Raw genomic sequence first — 22,593 nt, 5'->3', positions numbered from 1 at the left:
AACGAGCCCAAAGGCAGCAGAGCCACTGAAAGTGCAGTCTCCATACAGGCTGAGACAATGACTGTTTCAGAGGGAGTCAGAGTAGACTGATGAGTAGAGGGGCTTCCCGATGCTATGGTGAAAGGAGCACCTTGGGGAAAGGGAATGCCAATAACCACAGAGATTGGGTGTTCCTCCAGTTAGAAGGTGGGAGCTCAGAATCAGGCTTATGTTGATTAAAAAGAAAAAAATATATAGAGGTAAACAAGCAATGCTTCAGGAAAAAATATTGTAGTTTGTAGGCTTGGATCCATACCACTACTCAGGGTAATTGTAATAGCCTTTGTCAAAGATTCCAGGCATCCAAACTGACGTGGTGGGCTTAGGATGAGAAGAGGAGAAAGAGATTGGAGGTCAGAATGGACTCACCCTGAGAGGTCATCTGACCTGCAGAGAGAGAGGGTGAGAATGAGGCTCTAACATGACCCTGAAGTCTCGAACTTGGTGGCTGAAGGACTGCAAATCTCTAGCCAAGAAAGAAAACAGGAGGGTTTGATGGGGAAAGTAATGATACTAGCTAGTTAGAAGTGCTAGCAAGACGTCTATGTGTAAGTCTTCAATAGGAATTTCTAAAAAGAAGACGAGTTGAGAAAAGATATATGGGTTGGGTTTGGTTTTGTTTTGTTTTGTTTTTTTGAAAGTCTAGAAATCATCAAGATAAAAGTGATGTTGTCATTGTGGGATTAGATAAGGCCACATGAAGAATGCAGGAAACAAGAGAAGAGCCACAGATTAAGCATGATAAGCAAAGGGAGACTGGAGGAGGAGATGGCATTGAGCAAGATTTACAAGGAGCCATCCCAGAAATGGGAGAACTAGAGGAAACAGTGTCTCCGAGGCCAAGTGCACAGAGCATCCAGTCATCAGTTACTTGAGAAACAACAGTCTCTCATAATGCAGGGAAAGGATTAATGGGGGGAGAGGGAGGCAGGAGGCAGAAAATGAGGTAGTTGTATTCATTTCATAAGGCTGGCGTAACAGGTCACCACAAACTGGGCAGCCTGACCAAAAGAAATGTGCTCTTTCACAGTTCTGGAGGCTAGGAGTCTGAGGTCAAGGTGTAGGCAAGGTTGGTTCCTCCTGACGGTGATGAGGGAAGCACCTGTTCCCAGCCCCTCTCCTGGCCTTGTCCATGGCCATCTTCTCCCTGTGACCCTTCACATCATCCTTCCTCTGTGTGCGTCTGCCTCTGGATTCAAATGTCTCCTTTTAAAAAGCCACATAAAACCAGGGTCCACCCCAATGACCTCATCTCCACCATTTACATCTGCCATCGCCATGCTTCCAAAAGAGGTCACATTCTGAGATTCTGGGTGTTAACGACATCAAGGTAGAAATGGTGGAAAGGACAAATCAAGCCACGTCAGTAGCCGAGGAGAAGGTGCAATAACATTTTCTTAAGGGTGAGCAGCAATGCCTTTGTTTTCAGTTTTGTGAGACTAAAACGTAATTGAGGAAAGGTGAGAAAGGGTGACTGAAAAATGAAGAGAGCTTCAAAGTGAAGAGATGGGAAAGGTGGGACCGGGAACGCTGGGTGGAGGCTTAGATTTGGGAATGAGAGCAACTTGGGGAGAAGAAGGTGGAAGAGCCAACAAGGGCAGGAAAGAAAAGAGTCAAGCAATTTCACCTCTCAGGGCCAAGTGACTGTGCACTTAAGTAAAACCTGGCTGGGAGTTTTAAAGGAGGATAAAAGTTGGGGACTGGTTATTATGGGGAATGGAGCAGGGAATTAACAGGTGATAAATAAAGGAACTCGTAAGGCTCACTGCTAATAGATCACGTCCTTTAAAAATGATCTAATTGGAAAAATTATGCAAGTGTTGCATTTTTTTTTTTTCTGGAGTAGAAACAGAGAGAAATGGGTGACTGAGTTTACTCGCAAGTAGTCCCAGTGGCCTATGTAGAAGAGTTTGAGGAGGGAAGCCAGGAAAAGGCAAAAGGAAAGAGGGTGAGGGAAGAGCAGGATCAGCAATGCTCTGGAGCCAAGTGTGTCCACAAGGCCGGGAAGGTGAGGTAAAGGCCTTTGGAGTGATGAACGTAAAGGAGATCTATGGCCACGGTATCCAGAATCTTCTCCAAGTGAATGCTGCTGTAGCACAGAAAGGTTGTAGGGATTTAAGGCATGAGCATGTTAAGCCATAAGAAAATGCCTTCTCTGGTGTCCGCTTCAGATAGACTCACTTCCACTGTTATTATCATGATCACATTTACCTTGAGTTGTAATAATAGTAACTGTGCAAAGCCATGTTTTGTTGAAATTTTATTTAAGGGCTGATAAATGATGAAAAGGTGGGGGAAAAGAGGAGGAGGAAGGTAGAGAGAGGAGGAGAGAGAGGACGGAGAGGGAGGAGGGGGTGGGGGGAGGGAAGGGGGAGTGGAAGAAAAATGTTTAAAGAATTATTGTAAAAGTCATAAGTAAAAAAAGAGAGAGGGGAAACTTTTTCTAAGCATTTAAACTTAACGAGCTGGTGAAGATTCTGTAAACAAAACGACAGCAGGTAGCTTTAAACCTAGTGATCGCAGAGTACAATGTTCTTCATTTGCTTCTTTAACTCACCCCCTTCATAGATGAGCATAAATATTTCTGAGGGACTTTCTAAATCAAATTTCCCCTGGAAATGAAAACATATGGTTCACTAAGCTTTAAATTAACCCACAAGTTAAGGCTACAGTAAGTTTACCAGTGTGAAAATCCCATCACATTGTAGATTTTCCCAATGCTTGCAGGCAAATGCGGTACTATTTATACTTATTTTGCCTGTTAGTAATGGAATTGTTTCTAATTTATGTTCTGTGAAAAGTGACATCTGCTTTTAATTGGGAAGTTCATTAAAAAATCAGACAAGTAAAACAAATTATTCACTAAAATGAAGACGGAGGAATTGAAATGCACTAATGCAGGTGACTTTACTGTTTGGGGACTCACTTAATTTCTGCCTGGAGACATTTCAGATCCAGACCCCACTTCAGTTTTTAAATTACATGAGACATTAAAAAAGAAACAAACTCTGCTTCATTCTGCTCGTTTTCCCCATAATCATCAGAGACGATGTAAGCTGATTTACAAAAGCAGTATGTTTTATAATGATTTTATCATTTTCTCACATACCTTCAATGAAAGAATTTGGGGATGTAATGAAAGTTCAAATAGAATAGTCAGCTTCTTTATATAGATTAATATGTGCCACAATGAGAAGAAAAATTAGATATGATACATTTACATGGTTTAATAACATGCAGTCATTAAACATATTTAAAATATGCATTTATGGGCACCGGGGTGGCTCAGTTGGGTGTCTGCCTTTGGTTCAGGTCATGACCTTGGGGTCCTGGGATAGAGCCCCATGTCAGGCTCCCTGCTCGGCAGGGAGTCTGCTTCTCCCTCTCCCTCTATTTCTCCCTTGGCTAGTGCTCTCTCCCATATGCACTCTCTCTCTCAAATAAAATAATAATAATAATAATAATAATAATAATAATAATAAAGTATGCATTTAAATGGAGAAATGCTTATGATATAATGCTAATTAGAAAACTCATTCTGAAAAATAATACATAACAATTTTGCATATAAAAACACACAAAGGGATCCCTGGGTGGCGCAGTGGTTTAGCACCTGCCTTTGGCCCAGGGCGCGATCCTGGAGACCCGGGATCGAATCCCACGTCGGGCTCCCGGTGCATGGAGCCTGCTTCTCCCTCTGCCTGTGTCTCTGCCTCTCTCTCTCTCTCTCTGTGTGTGTGTGACTATCATAAATAAATAAAAAAATTAAAAAAAACACACACACACACAAAATAAAAAAATTTAAAAAATTTAAAAATAAAAACAAACATATATAGTGTATTATACACACATATACAGTTTGGAGATATTCAATTTTATGTATGTTTTATATTTCCTTCTCATTTCCATACATGCCCACGCAGAAGTGATTTTAATTTTTCTTTAGTTTTACGTATTTTCTAATTTTTCTAAAATGAAAATGTATAACATAATCAGAAAAACAACATTTTTTAAAAGTTTTATTTATTGATTTGAGAGAGAGAGAACGCACACATAAGAGAGTGCAGGCAGGGGGAGAGACAGAGGCAGACCTGCCCCAGCTTGGAGACCAAGGTGGGGCTCCATGCAGGGCTCAGGGCTCAATCCCACCGCCCTGAGATCACGACCTGAACTGAAACCAAGAGTCAATGCTCAACCAACTGAGCCCCAGGTGCACCTAAACATATTTTAAAGAGCCACTTGCTTGTAGTGGTTCTATTGATGATAATTATGCATTTAGAATATTCAAATAAGCTTGCAAGAGGTTCTGCTTTACTTTTTTATCTTACATTTGTAAATATTTTATAAATTTAAACTTGACTTTTCCTCTAAACAAAGTTTATATGTGATCTAAGCAGTGGTATTTTTTTAAGATCCCCAAATAATATTATTTAAAGGAACTTGATGCCAAGGTCACAAATCCAATTTATGAAATCAGTCAGCAACAACTGGAAAATATTTTCAATGACTTGGAAAATCGGATTAGATGATGAATCAGGGAAGATGGTTTTAATCTTGAAGCTGAGGAATGTGAATTCTACTATATTAAAACATTGAAGATAATGTTTCAATATATCAGAATGCCAAGGATCGCTGTTAACCAAGGACTTTATAAACAATATATAGTCATCTGGAATATTAAGGATAATATGGACATACATGAAATATATGGGAAAAACCTCTAAGTTAGTGCTTCTTACACTTTAGTGTCAGTTCAAATCCTCTGGGGAAATTTGTTAAAATGCAGATTCTGACACAATAGGTTCGGTGGCTAGAGTCTGAGATTCTGTATTTCTAAGACTTCCAGGGATCCCTGGGTGGCGCAGCGGTTTAGCGCCTGCCTTTGGCCCAGGGCCGATCCTGGAGACCCAGGATTGAATCCCACGTCGGGCTTCTGGTGTATGGAGCCTGCTTCTCCCTCTGCCTGTGTCTCTGCCTCTCTCTCTCACTGTGTGCCTATCATAAATAAATAAAAAAAATTAAAAAAAAATAAGACTTCCAGATGCTGCTGCTGCTGCTTTCTAGGGGCCACCCATTGAACAACACGATTATAAGTCTCCTTTAAACTTTTAATATGGTGGTTAATAGCCTCTATCTCAAAATACATCACACTTTACCTAAAGTTACTCTCATCAAAATTGCAATAACTTTCTAAGTGACTTTTCTGTCTTCAATATCACTACCTCTTATTCTTCTATTTCAGTTTCCAACGTAATTTTCAAAAATGCAAATCAGTTTAAGCCACTACTACACTTGGATGGTACTTCATTGCTCGTCAATTCTCCAAGCCAAATGCTTATAGGGGTCAGGCACATAATGTGAATGAGGTGAAGCAAAGGTGGGAAGGGACGTAATAATGAGGAATGGCAGGGACTGTGGCAAACTGGAGTGCACGTGTCTTTTCTAAAGGAAATAGCTATTATAACATTCCAGACAAATGTTGTTATGTGTACATGGAAAAGTGAGCCTGATATTGCCTGATCTTCCAGTGTTTTTAGAAGGAGAAGAAGATTTGGATTGCTTTTTTTTTTATAGAAACATCATCATTTTAAGATTAACAATAAATTTCTTTCTAAGGTTTATTTATTTATTTTAGAGAGAAGGAGAGAATGAGTGCAGGGAGGGTTCAATATTAACAGACTCCTCGCTGAGCTTGGAGCCTGATGCAAGGCTCGATCTCATGACCCTGAGATCATGACATGAGCCAAAACCAAGAGTTGATGTCAGTTAAGCATCTGCCATTGACTTAGGTCATGATCCTGTGGTCCTGGGATAGAGCCCCCCTTTCAGCTCCCTGCTCAGTGGGGAGCCTGCTTCTCCCTCTCCTCCTCACTCAAGCTTTCTGTTATTATCTCTGCCCCTCTCTCAAACTAATTAATTAATTAATTTTTAAAAATCCTAATGCTCCAAACTACCTAGAATCTCTGGACATGAGATCCAGACTTCTGCATATTTTCAAAGTGCTCAGGTGATTCTAGTGTGCACCAGCTATAAACAGTCTGAACTGAACCAAGGTTTGAAGCAATATTAGAGAGAGGATTAAAAGTCCATCAGAGTGGTATGAAAATTACTTTAAACTGAAAACACCTGAACAATCAGCAGTCACAGAAATATTACTTAAACTTAAGCAGAGTCTCCTGAAAATACAGCTACCATTAACCCTCTTCCCAGGGCATTTCCTAACTAAAAGAAGACTGACCCTTACTACCAAGGAGTACAATTTAGCTACCACAAACTCTCCCACTGGGAAACTTTCAGCCAGGAAGAAGACAGACTGCCCATTTCATTAGAAGCAAAAAGCCCGATAGAACCTTCCATACTCTTCCACCAAGGCCTTAATCTCCCCACCCCTTTTCTGTTAAATTGATATATATAAACCTCAACTTTGGAAACAGATTTCCATTACTAGGACATCCCATGCATATATGCAATGTATGTATGAAAATAAGCCTGTCTTTATTCCTGTTAATCTGTCTGTTGTCAATTAATTTGCAGGCACCCAAACACTTGACACAAATTGGAAGAGAAAAAGTTTTCCTCTCAACAGAAGTACAAGCTCATTCTTTTTTTTTTTTTTAAAGATTTTATTTATTTATTCATGATAGTCACACACAGAGAGAGAGAGAGAGGCAGAGACACAGGCAGAGGGAGAAGCAGGCTCCATGCACCGGGAGCCCGACGTGGGATTCGATCCTGGGGCTCCAGGATCGCGCCCTGGGCCAAAGGCAGGCGCTAAACCGCTGCGCCACCCAGGGATCCCTACAAGCTCATTCTTGAAGGCAGTTCTTATATGAACATTATTTCTGATCTGCAGGAGAAGGAATGATTATGCCTCCTCAAATGAGATAATAGGAAAGTGTTTATTTGCATATTATGTTAATACATTCTAAAACCAACTCTGAGCTCTAAAGTTTGAATTCAAGCCTTGGGGAATCAAATTAATACATGATAAAATTGAAGAGTATTTAAAGTCTCAACAAAAGGGTAGTTGATAATCATCAATGTCTGCTATTTCTTTATCTGCTACATATGTAAAAGAAAAATATTTTTCACATTTAGTAAAACAAAGTGTAATGATTTAACATGATTTATTTATAGTCAAAGGTTATAATAAAAATTTGGTTCAATTATTTCAACACATTCTGAATAAGGCATCACATTTATTAAGATAGAAAGTTTTCCATATTTCTTATTTGACTATATTCTAGTAAGAAATGATACAGGCATTTTCAAAATTTATTTTTAAAAACCTTACTGCTTTAAAAAAATCAATACAGAACACCTCTCTGCTGTTCAGTTTAGCTGTGGGGAGCAGAAACACCTACTTTCCCTGTGTTACCAGGTTATTTATATGAGTTTCACTAATGAATTCCCAGTTTGAGGCCTTATTCATACATAAAATCTCCTTTGGAAGCCACATTCCCCTTCCTGTCCTCATACTGACACCCAAACAAAACTCCAAAACATAATATGCTGGTTCCTGTTTAAAGCCATATAAAATTAGAATCCATCTGTAAGAACAAGGAATGAGATGGGTGAAAAAGCACAGATGAAAACTATTTGAACATTTACACCATCGATGGGAAAAGAAAAACATTTTTGAGCCACAACTAAAATGTGAGTGTTTTCACAGATATTTTCTAATTGAATTTTCATGCTCCCTCCTTATAGGTGAGGAAGGTAAGGCTCAAAGAGGTCAAATGTCCCCAAAGTTACATAGTGAGTGACAGCAGGGATTTGAATCTGTTTTTTATCATGTGGATGCAACCCATTATAACATTATAATCTATTTTCAGAAAACTTGCTCATCTAGGTGGGAAGAGGTCAGTAGAGGTAGCTAAGGAAAGCATCTAACCAGCAAAGATTGGTAGGTCCTGTCAGAAATCTTAATACTGTAGATAGGACTGGCTTTATGGGCAAAGGACCCAGATCATCACACAGAGCCCTGAATTTAGAAGAGCCACATGCTGGATTTAACGCTCTGCTGTTGCTGTATTGAAATTTCAATAATTTATTAAGAAATTCCTCCATGTTTTCATTTTGCTCTGATTCTACATATAATGTAGCTGGTCCTTCCTCTAAAGGCCAACAAAGTGAGAATAAAGTTTACAGGTATAAGAACTCTCCTTGAGGAGCCAAAAGGTGGTTGGGTTTTGGTGTCAGGGCCATATGGCTTAGAATAGAATAAAGTTACATATCATGATGGGAGATATGCCAGGGGAGAACTTGCTGAGTATGATGCTTTCTTTCCCCATCTGCTTGGTCAGTGTTGTCAATGTACCTTTTTCAGGAAAAAAAAAGAGTAGTGCCGGTCTAGTAGCATCCAGAGAGAAGAAACATCAGGACAGCATTGGAATCTACCAGGTAGAGAGCTAAAATATGAGAGGTAATCAAACTGACCTATTTCTTAGTGAGCTATCTCCAACTCTCACTAAGTGAACAGGACAGAACATTCCCAGGGTCTGGGGTCTTTGTTCTTTGGTCCAGTACCCCATGAGTCTTAGAATAAAGCAGGATTGAGAGTCCAATCAGGGGGAAGCCCTCCAAGAAATCCCATCCTTTATAGGTATCTGGGGTCAAGGGGAAGACCACGAATGATTGAGCCCTAATGTAACAACAGAAGCTCCCTGCACCAGAAGGTGACAGATTAGATCACCCACTTTCACACCTCCCATGCCTTACCAGTCAAAATTGCTGATATCCCAAAGGAATACTAGCTCAAGGTAAAATAATAATCTGATGAGCGCAAGCAACACACTGAAATACCTGAGTCAGAGGAAGTAGAATTAAGGCACTGGAGAGATCAAACATTTGATGTGTGAATAAAGTATACCTTAAGATATAAGGAAGAACATTAGACAAATGGAGCAAGTAAAAACAATTATGAAGCAGAATCAGTGTGAGGCATTGGGCATGAAAAATGGAATCAGTGAAGTCAAGAAACTTGGCAAGAGGGCCAAATAATAGAAAAAGCGCTTTAGGAGAGTTAGTGAGCTAGGTCAGGCATTTCCTAAGAATAAAGAACTAGGAGCTAGTTAAAACTTTGAGGATAGAAGTAGAACATTAATATCTATACAACAGAACTTGCCAAAGTCCTATTAGAACTGAGGTTGTGGGATCCCTGGGTGGCGCAGCGGTTTGGCACCTGCCTTTGGCCCAGGGCGCGATCCTGGAGACCCAGGATCGAATCCCACATCGGGCTCCCGGTGCATGGAGCCTGCTTCTCCCTCTGCCTATGTCTCTGCGCCTCTCTCTCTCTCTCTCTCTCTCTCTCTCTCTCTGTGACTATCATAAATAAATAAAAATTAAAAAAAATTAAAAAAAAAAGAACTGAGGTTGTATGTCAAACAAATATTTTTATCCAGACTGTGAGAAACCATGATTAGTCTATAGTTACAGGGACTATAACCCCAAGTATAACTAAATAACGTAAATAAGCCATTTTTGTTTGTTTTAATAAGGCAGCCATCCTGTGCAATTCAGGTCCTCTCTTGTGTTTGACATTTAGGGAATTTGATGGAATTTTCACTGATAAAACTTGTGACACCCACAGAGTAAACTGCTGTTTAAACTCAATGAAGAAAATTAATTTCCTAAACAGATCAACCAAATGCTGAGCATTTTAAAGAACTTTTAAAAATCATCAGTCATAGTAGTCTTCTGTAATTGCATCTTTTATCAATCCGGCAAATATTCAGACCAAACATATGGAATGCTTGTGTATGCTGCAGTGTTCAGAGAGAAGCCATAAACAAACAAAAGCATTATGATTCCTATGAGATTTCAGTCCAGATAAATGCAGTCTACTGCTTCTCCTTCCATGCCCATCCTCCTTTCTGCCCGCCACCAATCCCTTCCTCCCAAACACGTAAATATTTATTTATTTGTCTTCCTTATTTTCAACCCTTATCTAGTAGTGCTGGCCCATTGTTTTCCAGAGCTTCAATACTTGGCTGTACCTACAACTATCAACCACTCAAGACATTAATAATGGAAAGTTCTCTTAAGTCTTGATACTGATTGAAGTTTTCACCATTCCTATTCAATCTACTACAAATGGATTTTTGTTTCCTTAGAGATCTTCACATCAGTGAAGAACTCTGGAAGTATTTATAGACCCCACAGATACAAATGATTCAATTTCCAAATAACAAGACACCATTTCCAAATATCAAGAGAGAAGCACCTTTACATGGATGCTCTGCTCATCTTGCTTTCAATACTTCATGATTCCACTTTGCACAGTCCACAAACCTACAAATGGTTGACTGGCTGGTGACCATTACTTTTTTGCAAAATAAAAGAAAGGTGAAGCACGTTAAGGAAATAGGGAAATATAAATGAGAACAGCAAGCAAACTACACCTGGAAATCATAATGAAATCTTAGTGCAGGAAAAAAAAAAACTTTTTTAGAAAGCTAGCAGAATATAGTTTAGGAGCCTGGGCCTTGGAGTTAGATAAGATCTGCTTTGAATTCCAACTCTGGGGGATCACTGGGTGGCTCAGCAGTTTGGCACCTGCCTTTGGCCCAGGGCATGACCCTGGAGCCCCGGGATCGAGCACCAGGATCAAGTCCCACATCAGGCTCCCAGTGTGGAGCCTGCTTCTCCTTCCACCTGTGTCTCTGCCCCTCTCTCTCTTTCTATGTCTATCATAAATGAATAAATAAAATCTTAAAAAAAAAAAAAGAATTCCAACTCTGCCGCTGACAAGATATATTACATTGGTCAAGTTACTTTGCATCTCCAAGCCTTTGTGTTTAGTTTGTTTTGATCAGTAAAATAATACCTACTCCTACTCTCTTATACTTAATATAACTGCTGATACATGGTAACTATTCAAAAGATGATAGTTATTGTTGTAGAGGCTGCTTTGTTCTCTATTATTCTAAAAGCCCAGTCAATAGGTAGTGGTATTAGCTAAGGCTATCAGAATCCTTTCTCTGTAAATAGTGGATTATTCAGAGAGAGAGTTTTAGTACTTCTTTACATTACCTACAGAAGCATATTCAAAAGAAGACCATTCATTTAAAAATTATTTTTAATATGTTTCTTACCTTTGCTTTTATTATCAATTCCTCATGCTTACAGATTAGTTCCTCATTGTCTGAAAGCGATGAACCTAGACTTTGTTCCTGTAAATCTCTTATTGTTTTCTGAAACCAACAAGTAACCTAGGTAAGAAGCAACAAAGAGAGATGAAATTTTAAATGATTAGGATAAGTAAGTCGAAATTCAGAAATATTTTCAAAACCTAAGCTACTTCAGTTTCTTTCTACATAAATTTATCTCACACATTAAATTAATATGATCAGGTTTATTTTTCTTCATTTAATCTGTATATAAGAGAAAAAAATAATCCCCAAAATGCATGAAAATGATATATTAGTTCAGTTGGCTACATGGAATGAAGAAAATAGTTCAAAATTTCCTAAAAATGAAGAACCAGAATAGATTCCCACAGTCTATAAATCATGCATTCTTTTAGAATATAAATCTTCCCTGGATAAAAAGATGAAGGTGAATATTGTTATATAAACCTACATGAAGATATTAAATAGCTATGTAGAATTATATTTCCACTCTGCAAAGACAATGAAAAAATATTTCAGCCATGCAATTGCTGCAATTGCTGAAAATCTGTCTTCAGAAAGTAAATAGACAAGTTATTAAAATTCTGTTGGTATTATAAATAGCTAAAGGGCATGACTCACATTCATTTAGACTTGATTTACAATACGTGCTTTACACAGTGTTGAAACAATAAATAGCAAAGGACTTGAAAGAAGCTGTACATTTTTAAATGATGACATAAGTGGACATGGGGCCAATGACATGGATGCAGATTCCTTATTCCAGTTCAAGCAAAGAGATTTTTACTCCCAAATCCTATACAGTGTTATCTCCATGATCACATCACAGCTACTGGTCCTTAAGAGCCCACAACAGGATAGACGGTTCGCTACTTGCTTTTTGGCCATCATCTCTATTTCTCTCAACAGCTCTCTAACAAGCATGATATCATCATTGTAGAGATGAAGAGAGGTGAAGCAGCATATCTAAGGCCATATAGTAAGCGGTGGGCCGGGTATAGTCTCCAAACCTACATTATTCCAAAGTACATGCTCTTTTCACTGTGCCCTGCTGCCTTCTTAGGTAATCTAAAGTCTTACAGCCCTGGTCATTGGGTGGAATTACTTCAAGCCTGAAAAATGAATCCTGGCATCCCATTTAAAATGGCGGGCAATGCCCAAACATTATATTATACTTTTTTCCCCACCTATGTTGTCCTGCCTGCAACAACCTCAGGATTTCTCTGAACTCCTAATACATAGAGATACGTGTGAAGTAGGTGGTCAAAGAGAAAGCTAGGTCAGTCTTAAAGCTCCATACAATAAATGTACATCCCCTCCCCGCCACTACACAAAAGTCAAGTTAGGAGTTACCTAGAAGAGGTATTACTATTATAGGGCTGATAGCACAAAGCTGATTATGAGATTGAATGGTCTATATCAACACTTAGCATTTTTCAGGATGAAATAAACAGCACAGCTTGGGGTAAGAGGGTTTCTCCAGCTTCCTGAATTGTAAATCTTTGCTAACCAGCGTTTAGCAATTAAAAAATAATGGCAAACCTGTAGCAGTTTTGATATGAAGCATCTCATTTTTTTTCCAGAATATTTGGTAATTTGTGTGCAATATACACATTACCAATATCTGAAGTATTGTATTGATGTATTTACCATTATTTGAAGATAATCTGTCTTTGTTATCCCAATTAGAACTAGGTGATATATATATATATATAATATGCATATTAGAACCCACAGAGAGTATTTTAATAAGAGCTATAAAGTTTATTCACTAATTTGTTTAATTTTTACAAAAACAATTTCTCACAAAAGATACAGTGAACCTGTATAAAACCACAAGTAGGGGGATAATTTAAAGGTTTCATCAAAGAAAAATGGATCATGAATATAAATTTAAGAGAGCATTTATTAAGTACTGGGAGTAAGTTTCATTTATTCTTAGCTAACATGGGAAGAACTCAGAAATCTCAAGAATGTTTTAATAGGGAAAGCTTTAATATAGGATCTGAGTGAATAAAAAAAACGAGTACAAACAGGTGTTTGCTAATCTCTAAAAACAGGTGAGGACCCTGAACCCTCAGATAATCCTATTCAACTTTATGAGTCAAAGACTTGTCATGTAGCACATGCCAGCAGTGATGAAAGCCGGAAAGGAGGGAGTGTTTTGATTTTTAAAAGGTATCTACTGACCTCATCCCCTAGATTTGGCAAATACTATTTCAACCCCCAGAGGATACTATTCCTGTGTGGCAATGCCATTTCCTATAAGTGAATGTGTTAAAGATCTATGTTGCTATTCTGTATCTGCTTTCCTGATAAAGCATCCTGACTCTCTAGGTCTATACATTTTTACTACCAAATGCACCCTGGGAGGAAACATAAAAAACAAGTTGGCATAAAACTCAGAAGTAAGTAGTTGATCCTAAGTAGTCGATCTCATCATGAGGCATCCATCACACACGTGAGCAGCCTCTTGGATCAGATTTACTAGGTGGTGCTGTGGGATGCACCCAGAACAGGCTCTCGGAGTCCTTCTGAGGTAAAAGCAGGACACCCTAGATTACTGAGCGTTAGTCAACCATAACATTGGGCCACCCAATAAATCAGTCCTTGCATCCCACAAGTAGCTACTGCAGACAGCTGCATACATGTTCCAAAAGCACTTTTTCTAAGCACTTAAATTATATCAGCTGCGGTCCAAAAGCTTGAGTAATAAGTACAGTAAATGAGGCACAGGACATTCTGTAGAATATGGTCCTTGCAATAGGATGAAATGAGCCAAGGGTTCAGGGGATGTAGAAAGGGAGGAAGGGAAAAAAAAAAAAAACACATTCAGAGTATACACCAGAAATCAGTTCCTGGCAATGATGAAGTAAGGGGAAAATTAGAACATTTTTCCTCTTTCTTCTTAGTTCCCACCTTTCTGTTTGAACTAAGCAATGTGTTCATGATCATCCTACCAGTTTGACATAACATTCTAGGTATTCAGTGCCCAGAGGAGGTAGAACTAAGAGAAGGAATAAAGATCTTTTTTTTTGTGGGGGGGGGGGATGGTTGGGTGGGGAAGGGGAGCACCTATTAGAGTGAAGGGAGATAGAGAAAGAAGTCAGCAAAAATTCAAAGCGGGAGCATTCGGGAATGTTCAATGAAAACCGAGAGCTGCCATAGAAATTAAAGAGGAGTTCTTGGGGCAGCCCAGGTGGCTCAGCAGGTTAGCGCCACCTTCGGTCCAGGACCTGATCCTGGAGACCTGGGATCAGTCCCATGTCGGGCTTCCTGCATGGAGCCTGCTTCTCCCTCTGCCTGTGTCTCTGCCTCTGTGTGTGTGGGTGTGTGTCTCTCATGAATAAATTTAAAAAAATATTTTTTTAAAGAGGAGTTCTAGGACAATCCCCTCCAATGCTGTATGTAGACCCACACTATCCTCTATGGCTATTGAGTGATTTGATTCTGTCAAGTCCAAACTAAGATGTACTCCAAGTATAAAGTACATAGCAAAATTCATAGACTTTGTAAAAGAAGAAAAAAATAACACAAATATCTTGTTAAGAATATTAGTATTGATTAAATACTGTGGTACCATTTTAGATACATTAGGTTAAACAAAATATATTATCACTTTTCACTTTTCATGTAACTTTTTACGTTTTTAATGTGGCTACTAGAAAATTTAAAATCACCTATGTGACTTGAATTATATCTTTATTGAAATGGTTCGACCATTTTAGGATATTCAGACTATCCATGTTGGTTAAATATAGATCTAAGGACTGAGTTTTAATTAAGGGCAATTTAAAATAGCAGGGTCAAGAGAATGGTGAAATGAGATCTCGGTTGGCAAGCATTTACGGACCACTAAGTGGAGAATAAAGAAGTCGAACTAATGATACTCCCAGAGAAGCTTATTGGTTCAATAAAGGAGAGATCTTGATGGCAGCTTTCAGGAAGCAGAGGTAACAATGGGGTTTCTCCACACCTTTTTCTCTTTGATTAGGTGAGACTTCAGCATTATGTGCAGGCGCAGTGTCTGAAGATACATGAAGGAGAGTGGATGCAGGCACATACCAGGAAGTGGGGAAAGGTTGGAGGAGAGCACTAACTGGGCGAGGAAGGGCTAGCTCTTACTTCTTGGACAACCCATCCCCTTAACACCCTGCTGGGAGGTAAGAGTTAAGAAAGCAAGAGAAATAAATAAAACCCCTCTTTGCAGAAAGGGGTCAAGGACAACTCTAAGCAGGTTACAAGTAACCTCATGCAATCTTTACATCCCTCCTCTATGGAGAGATTTTCTTTTTCAGCAGATGAGGAAAACATACCCAGCAGGTGTGTTAGGAGTGGAGCAACTTGCCTAAGGTCACACAACCAACAAGAGGCAAGTCCCGCAGGCAGAAATGTCATGGTCAGAACTCACACTTTCTCGTCCCATGTTTTTCTTTTCATCACCACCATCTGCAGAACCAAAGGATTCCAGAGGGAAGAAATGGCTCTTCTCAGGCTATGTTTACAAACGTTCTTAGGATCAAAACCTCCTGGGATCCAGTCCCCGCAGGGAGCCTGCTCCTCCCTCTGACTGTCTTTGCCTCTCTCTCTCCCTTATGAATAAATAAATACCATCTTTTTTTTAAGAAAAAAAGATAAAAAAAAACAAAACAAAACACAACACCACAGTTAGAGAGTCTAACAGGGAAATGGGTTCCGTGTACCACGTTGGGGGTTCAGTGGAAATACTGCATTTGAGAGAACAGATGCTTGCAGCAGGCCCATCAGGAACAGGGCCTGAGAGCAAGAGGCTGGCTGTGGGCACAGGCGACAGCTAAGGCAAGCTGAGAATTCTAAAGACTATTCCAGGACTGACACATGGGAACACAAGTGATAGAAAATGCTCTCCGACAGTCCGGAAGAAAAACCTCACGTGGCAACAAGGTGAACTCCTGCTGCAGCCCAAAGTGATGCATCAGACTGCCAAACACAACCAGTCTCTTTTTGTGCAATTTGTTCCACCATCTGAGAACAGATCTTATTTTTTTGATCTTTGTTTAAAAGTGTGCTGCAGGAGGTGAGCCAGCAATAAGCTATTCAAACCACCTTAACAGAAATGCTTAAGGGAAGATGAAAATCTCTTCAAATTACTTTCATTTTCTTTTCCATGTGCAGAACAATTCTTGACAAATAACCAGTTACTACTAGAGACAAAAACTGATAAAGGAGAAGAAAAGGCATCAGATATTTATCTTCTTTAACCCAAGACTTTTTGATAGTCTCTCTTCCACATATCAAAAATGCGCACATATACAAAGGTGTTTTCAATCACAGTAGATGGCCACAGTTGACAGTTCTAACATCTACTTTGTTTTTGAAGGCATGTTAGTATTGTAACAACTTTTTTTTTCTTTTTTATAGTAGGGGAATTATTTCATATTAGGCAATATGGTCAAATGTGCTTTGTATTTAATTAGATGATAACAAAACTTCAAATATCCATTTGCTCCATCAGGAGATCATGTATATTAGGGAAAGAGACACTAAAGCATGTCACTAATCTTTGTACCTGAGGACTTGAGAGCAGAGGAGGAAAGAAGCATTACTGCCAAAAACGTGGATTGGGTTTCTTTTTAGACGCATTCTGGGACTAATTATTGGCTCATGAATATTTGGACCTCATTTCATTGATTCTAAGAGAATAATGTTCACCATATTTCTTTTGTGGAATTTGGAAGCTCTCCATAAATTATGGAAGTCAACTGGAAGGTATTAATATCTCCTCAACAAATTATAGGATCTCAGTATTCTCTGTTGATGGGTAGTAGGAAAGCAAAAATATGTTGTTTGTCATGAAGTTAATTTTTTACTTTATAAACGGCTTCACAGATAATCTATCTCCCTGTCTAGAATCACAATTTTATGTATTTAATTATTCTGATTTGTGTTGACATATCATTTTTCTTTTCACATTTATAGAACAAGAAAAATGGCACTAAGGACTTCCTCCCTTCCCAAGACTGGCCTCAACTCTTGCTTATGCAGGCTCTTTACTTTCAAATACTTAATGGAAGAAAGCTGTTTAGTCCAATGGATAAAATCAGTACAGTGGATGTCTCTGGGCCTAAATTTTATTTCTAGCATTACCTCTGACTCACTGGGGCAAACCCTCCCAGCAGTGGGAGAAAGCCTTTATTTCAAGAAAGGAAAGAGACTAGCCCAGTGTCCCAGCAATGTGCATTTCTGCCAAAAATATCTAAGGCATGGTTTTCCCAATATAACCTGGGGTTCCACCATAAGTGGAATCTGGAGCTAATTATATTTACTGTGTGTGTGTATGTGTGTGTGTACAAGAAAGAGAGAGAGAGGCAGAGAGAGACAGAGAACAGACATTGCCAAGCTACTTAGGAGTGGGACTAAAGTTTGACATTGTCACATTACCATCCCAGTTCCTAAGCCATGCAGCCAAGTAGATTTCATGCTGCAGCTTTGGCCTAGACCCCTGGTTGTTGGAAAAAATCAGTCAGACCTATTATATCGACAGGATAAATAACTGTTACATTTTAAGGGATATTGTCATTTTTTGAAAGTGTCCTATTTACTTTGTTTGCTTATAAATCTCCCTATTAAAAAAGCACTGAAATTAATCATACCCCTTTGGCTGTCTTTGGGGAGCATGAGAATTAAGGTGGAGGAGAGAATGAGTACCACTTCCCAGCAAGTTTGGGGTATTTGTAGTGTTGAGGAGGAAAGAAAACCCAACAATCTCCAGCAGCAGGGACAGGGAAGGAAAAGAGCTTGGAGTAGTGGAAGGAGATCCACAGTCAGTCTGGGGCTTAGCAAATTGCTCAAGTAGCAGCAGCTAACTGTGATACGATGGAGGGATCTGAGGATCAGGGATCAATGTGGAGCCCTTCCCAGGGCTTTGGGACATCAGACAGCTTTGTCATCAGTCCTATTACTGCAGAGAGAGTCATTCAGTCACAGTGTGAGTCACCCAATCCTCTCGCAACTGATTAAAGGGCTTAAATCATTATTTCAAATTAAAATGTTGGGAAGCCAATTGAACATTATATAGAAATGACTAAGCTTCATGATTACATAATCAACCATAAGATGTATAAATGAGCTTTAATAAACAGCTAAAGAGTGAAGAAAGAGGGAAAAAAATAACTTTAAACTTTATCTTACAAATAAAGTTGACTTTATGAAAAAAACTAGGCTGACTACCAAGCCATGAAATGGCATTTATTTCCCCTCAACATCATAGCATTTTTTAGAAAGCTAAGATTACCTAGTGATTTAAAGAACTGGTGTGGGATCTGGCCAAAATGTAGGATTTTATGAGCCAATGATTATCCAGTAAAGCTCAGAAAGTACCCACCAATGTATATAGTGATATGGTGAACATCTGGACATTTATTGAGCACTCACTGTATGCAAGCTGTACTCTAAGCATTTTTACATATATAACATTGTTTATTTTTATAGGACATCTATAAAAATCTCTAGATATTATTACTATTCCCATTTTACAGAAAAGGAAACTGAAGCATAGAGGTAACTAGTAAATGTAAAAGCTAGAATTGATATCCATACTATCTGCACTGGAGTACCTCTGTCAGGACCTTTGACATCAGTATCTTTGAAAGTAATAGCGGTTAGCATGCATCCTATTTAAGAGGGGTTTCTATTGTTTTCAAAATTACATGCTTCTCCTGTACTTTCAGATACTTTGCATTCACTGTTGGCATGTCTTAGAGTAAATTCTAGAGATAGCCTATGTGTTAAAATAAAACTTGCCATAAATTTTAATTTACAAGCGGCTGGAAAGTTATGTGTGTGTTACTGGGCTGAGCTACTGGATACCAGTATCTCCAAGATAATTCAACCCTCATTTTGAGTTTATGCCAGTCAATGTTAGAAAGCTGCATTCAAACAGATTTTTAAAAAATATTTATTTCTTTATTTTTGAGAGAGAGAGCAAGCGAGGGGGAAAGGGCAGAGGGAGAAAGAAACTTAAGTAGACTCCATGCTGAGCATGGAGCAGGACATGGGGCTCAATCTCACAACCCTGAGATCACGACTTGAGCCAAAACCAAGGGTCGGAAGCCTAACTGATTGCACCACCCAGACGCCCAAGAGAGATTATTATTAAAAAACACTTACCACTCAACTAGGCACTTTTATGTTATCTCATATTAATTTAAGCTGGTCAACCGTTCAGCTCTAAGTCCAGCATCAAAGAAAGGAGACTACACTTGCACATGTGTATATGACACATGCACGCACACACAGACAGTTTTATAGCTGCCCACCACGTACAAGACTGGTCTCCTGAGGCTGTGCTTATATATTCCATCTTTGATGTCATTTTAGTTGCCTATAGATAAGGAATATGATTACGTGCGGTTACACGATTATGATATACATGGTACTCAAATTATAAAACCTTCCAAATGTGAATTCTATTCCCCTTTCCCCCCGCTGCAAAGATTTGTATCTTAAAACTATTTGTGATCTGGGTAGTGAAAAGAAATTATCTGCCCTTATGTCTTACTTCATTCTCTTAGATGTCCTTGACACTGTCTTGTACAAAGAGACTATGAATAACTTAGTTTTAATTTATTTGTTTGTCTCACTTATGCCTGATTGGAGCAATTGAGAAAAATTACATTCATAAATCTTCTTGCCAAGATAATTAATTATGCACGAAATATTCCAAGCTGCTTCTGATTTTCATTAATGAAGCAGATTATCTGCAAAACAAAATGCTGCTGGAGTTGAGAAGAAAGGTCAGCCAGCCGCTCATTTTTAAGTGTAAAGTAAGTGCACATTTTTACATCTGAAAAACAATGATAAAGAGAGAACATGCTATGATAATGTTTATCAGACTATCTCATCCTTATTAAGATAGAAAAGTATGTGGTTTTTCATTTGGGGCTTCCCCCCCTCCCCCCCCGTGATTGATGTAAATCCTATATCACCATCGTTCTGGTCAGTTAATTTCTTTTCCAAAGGAAAATTAGCTGAACTGTATAGTTCAAAGCATTAGGCCATAAGCACTTAGAAACAGAGAAGCACTAAATGCATCTTTTAAATGGCCCTCATATGAGAAGATGCGTCAGATATTCAGACATCCACATTATTATTCATCAGTAATCTTTGCTCTAATTCTCTACTTAATTTTCCCTTTTCTTAAGTGGTTATAATGATTGACAAAGCTGGCATTTTATCAATGTAAGATTTGACAGCTCTTACATTCCTTTAAAATAAGTACAAAACTGACAAAAAAGTCTTTGCCTTCCAATGAAACATGTGCCTTTGTATGAACTCATGGTTCCACAATGTTCTAGGATTATCAGGTAGCTCATTCAGGAACATGATAGTCATGGGGCCCAAATTACTATCTCACAGGCTCCCATCTGACTCAGTGTTGCTGCTCCTGCCACCCTTCACCATTGCATCAAAAAACTTTAAAATAGAACATTCCAAAAAATCTTAAAAACTTAGGGAAGATAATTATGCTTGTATCTACCTGAATTTTAAAATACTTCCTTGTTCACACAATAATCAATACAATAAGCATTAATTATTGTTTATAATATTGAGAAACTGGGGGGACTCTACTTTCTCATCAATAAGATTTTGTTTAAATTGTATAATGGTTTTATATCGTGACAGATGGTAACTACACTTATCCTAATGAGCATGAGCATCACATAACATATAGAACTGTCAAAACATTATAGTACACCTGAATCTAATATAACATTGTATACTAACCATATTTTATGAAAAAAAACTATGCATGTTCAAATAGTGAAATATTATATTAAAATTATTTATTGTACTTTTGACCAAGAACGTACCTATGATTTGTTCAATTAACTAATCAAGTAATAATACAGCATGTATAAGTTAATTCCATTAATTTTTATTTGTTTGGTTAGGTGTTTCTTTAACAAATGTGTGTGTGCCTGTGGCTGTGCTCATGCTTATATAAAGGTCTAGAAGGAGGCAGTAAGCCAAATGCCAGCAGCAATTATCTATATGAATGGTGGTCTGATCGACATTTGTAACAAATGAGCATTATTAAGTGACAAGCAGAAAAAAATGTGACTTTTTTTAAGAGATGGAGAGAGAGAGAAAGAAGGAAAGAGGGAGAGGGGTGCGGGTAGTGGGCAGAGGGAGAGAGAGACAGAGAGAGAATCTTAAGCAAACTCCATGCCCAGCACAGAGCCTGATATGGGGCTCAGCCTCACAACCCTGAGATCATGACCTAAGCTGAAATCAAGAGTTAGACACTTAACCAACTGAGCCACCCAGGGACCCCTCTCTTTGTTTTAAACTACTAATTGAATGTCCATCAAACAAGTATGGCTATTGAGATCATCAAAGTTTTATTTAATCATACCTTTTAAACTCAAGACAAACAATGAGATCAGCCTTTAATGCAAGAATAGTTTTTCCTTGAGCATGGTGGTAGAGGGGGGCAGGAGTATGGGAGTAGGCAATATGTTGGGTCTTCACTATCCTTTTCAGACAGGATAACAAAAAATGCTAAATACCAATATAGCAATTACCATGTGGCAGGTACTCTTCTAAGCACTTGGCATATAATAACTTGTTTGATAATCCTAACAATGCTTTGAAGTAGGTAATCATATACAGAAACCTGATTTTGAGGGAGGTTAAATAATTGCTGTTACTCAGCTAGTAAAGTGGTGGTGCTGGGACTTTAACTCAGCCAACAGTCTGGACCCAGTATCTTTGCTCTTACAAGCTAGCACACAGAAGCAAGTTACTTTATTAACTACTCCAGCTTTCATCACTAGTGTTAACAAGAGAAAACATAACATGGGGTGTTTTTAAGAGCCTAAATTTTATATTTAAAGAAATGACTATCTTCTTTATTGGCCAATTTTAATAAAAATAACATTTATCTGTATTATTATTTTAAAAGTTGATTTTGGTTTGGGACTCTTAGGAATGGAGTCTAATTGAAAGCCCAGTTCTCTTAACCACAAATATTCATTTTTAAAGCTTTACTTTACCTAGAGCATCCACTGAGAAATAAATGGCATTAAGAGACATTGACAATTTTACCAACAGTAATGCCAAGCCCAAGGGAAAGATTATGGACCAGATGAGAAAGAATTCATAGGTTGTAAGCTTAACCAAAGCAAGGGAGGACAAGAAAACTAGTATTTTTTAAGTACTTCTTAGAATGCTAGGCATTTTGCTACATGTTTTATACGTGTTATTTCATTTAATCCTTAGAACAACTCTGTGAATTAAGAATTATTATTCCCAATTTAAGGATGAGACTCATTAAAACACTGAGATACCACTATACACCTATCAGAATGGCCAAAGTCCAAGACTGATAATACTGATAATGCTCGGCTGTGAAGCAACAGGAATTGTCATTGCTGATGGG

The 22,593-nt window shown here is 38.5% G+C and overlaps 1 protein-coding gene across 1 annotated transcript in view; it reads right to left on the bottom strand.

Moving 5' to 3' along the window:
- The window catches only part of CCDC141 (coiled-coil domain containing 141), a 181,520-nt gene that overhangs the window by 101,393 nt on the left and 57,534 nt on the right, over positions 1–22,593 (bottom strand). The window contains exon 6 of the mRNA XM_055308600.1: positions 11,136–11,252. Within this exon, the coding sequence (XP_055164575.1) occupies positions 11,136–11,252 (117 nt within the window). The remainder of the gene's footprint in view (positions 1–11,135; positions 11,253–22,593) is intronic.

Source organism: Nyctereutes procyonoides, unplaced genomic scaffold (genome assembly GCF_905146905.1).
Source record: "Nyctereutes procyonoides isolate TBG_1078 unplaced genomic scaffold, NYPRO_anot_genome, whole genome shotgun sequence".
Taxonomy (NCBI): domain Eukaryota; kingdom Metazoa; phylum Chordata; class Mammalia; order Carnivora; family Canidae; genus Nyctereutes; species Nyctereutes procyonoides.
This window is presented reverse-complemented; position numbering and strand designations above follow the sequence as displayed.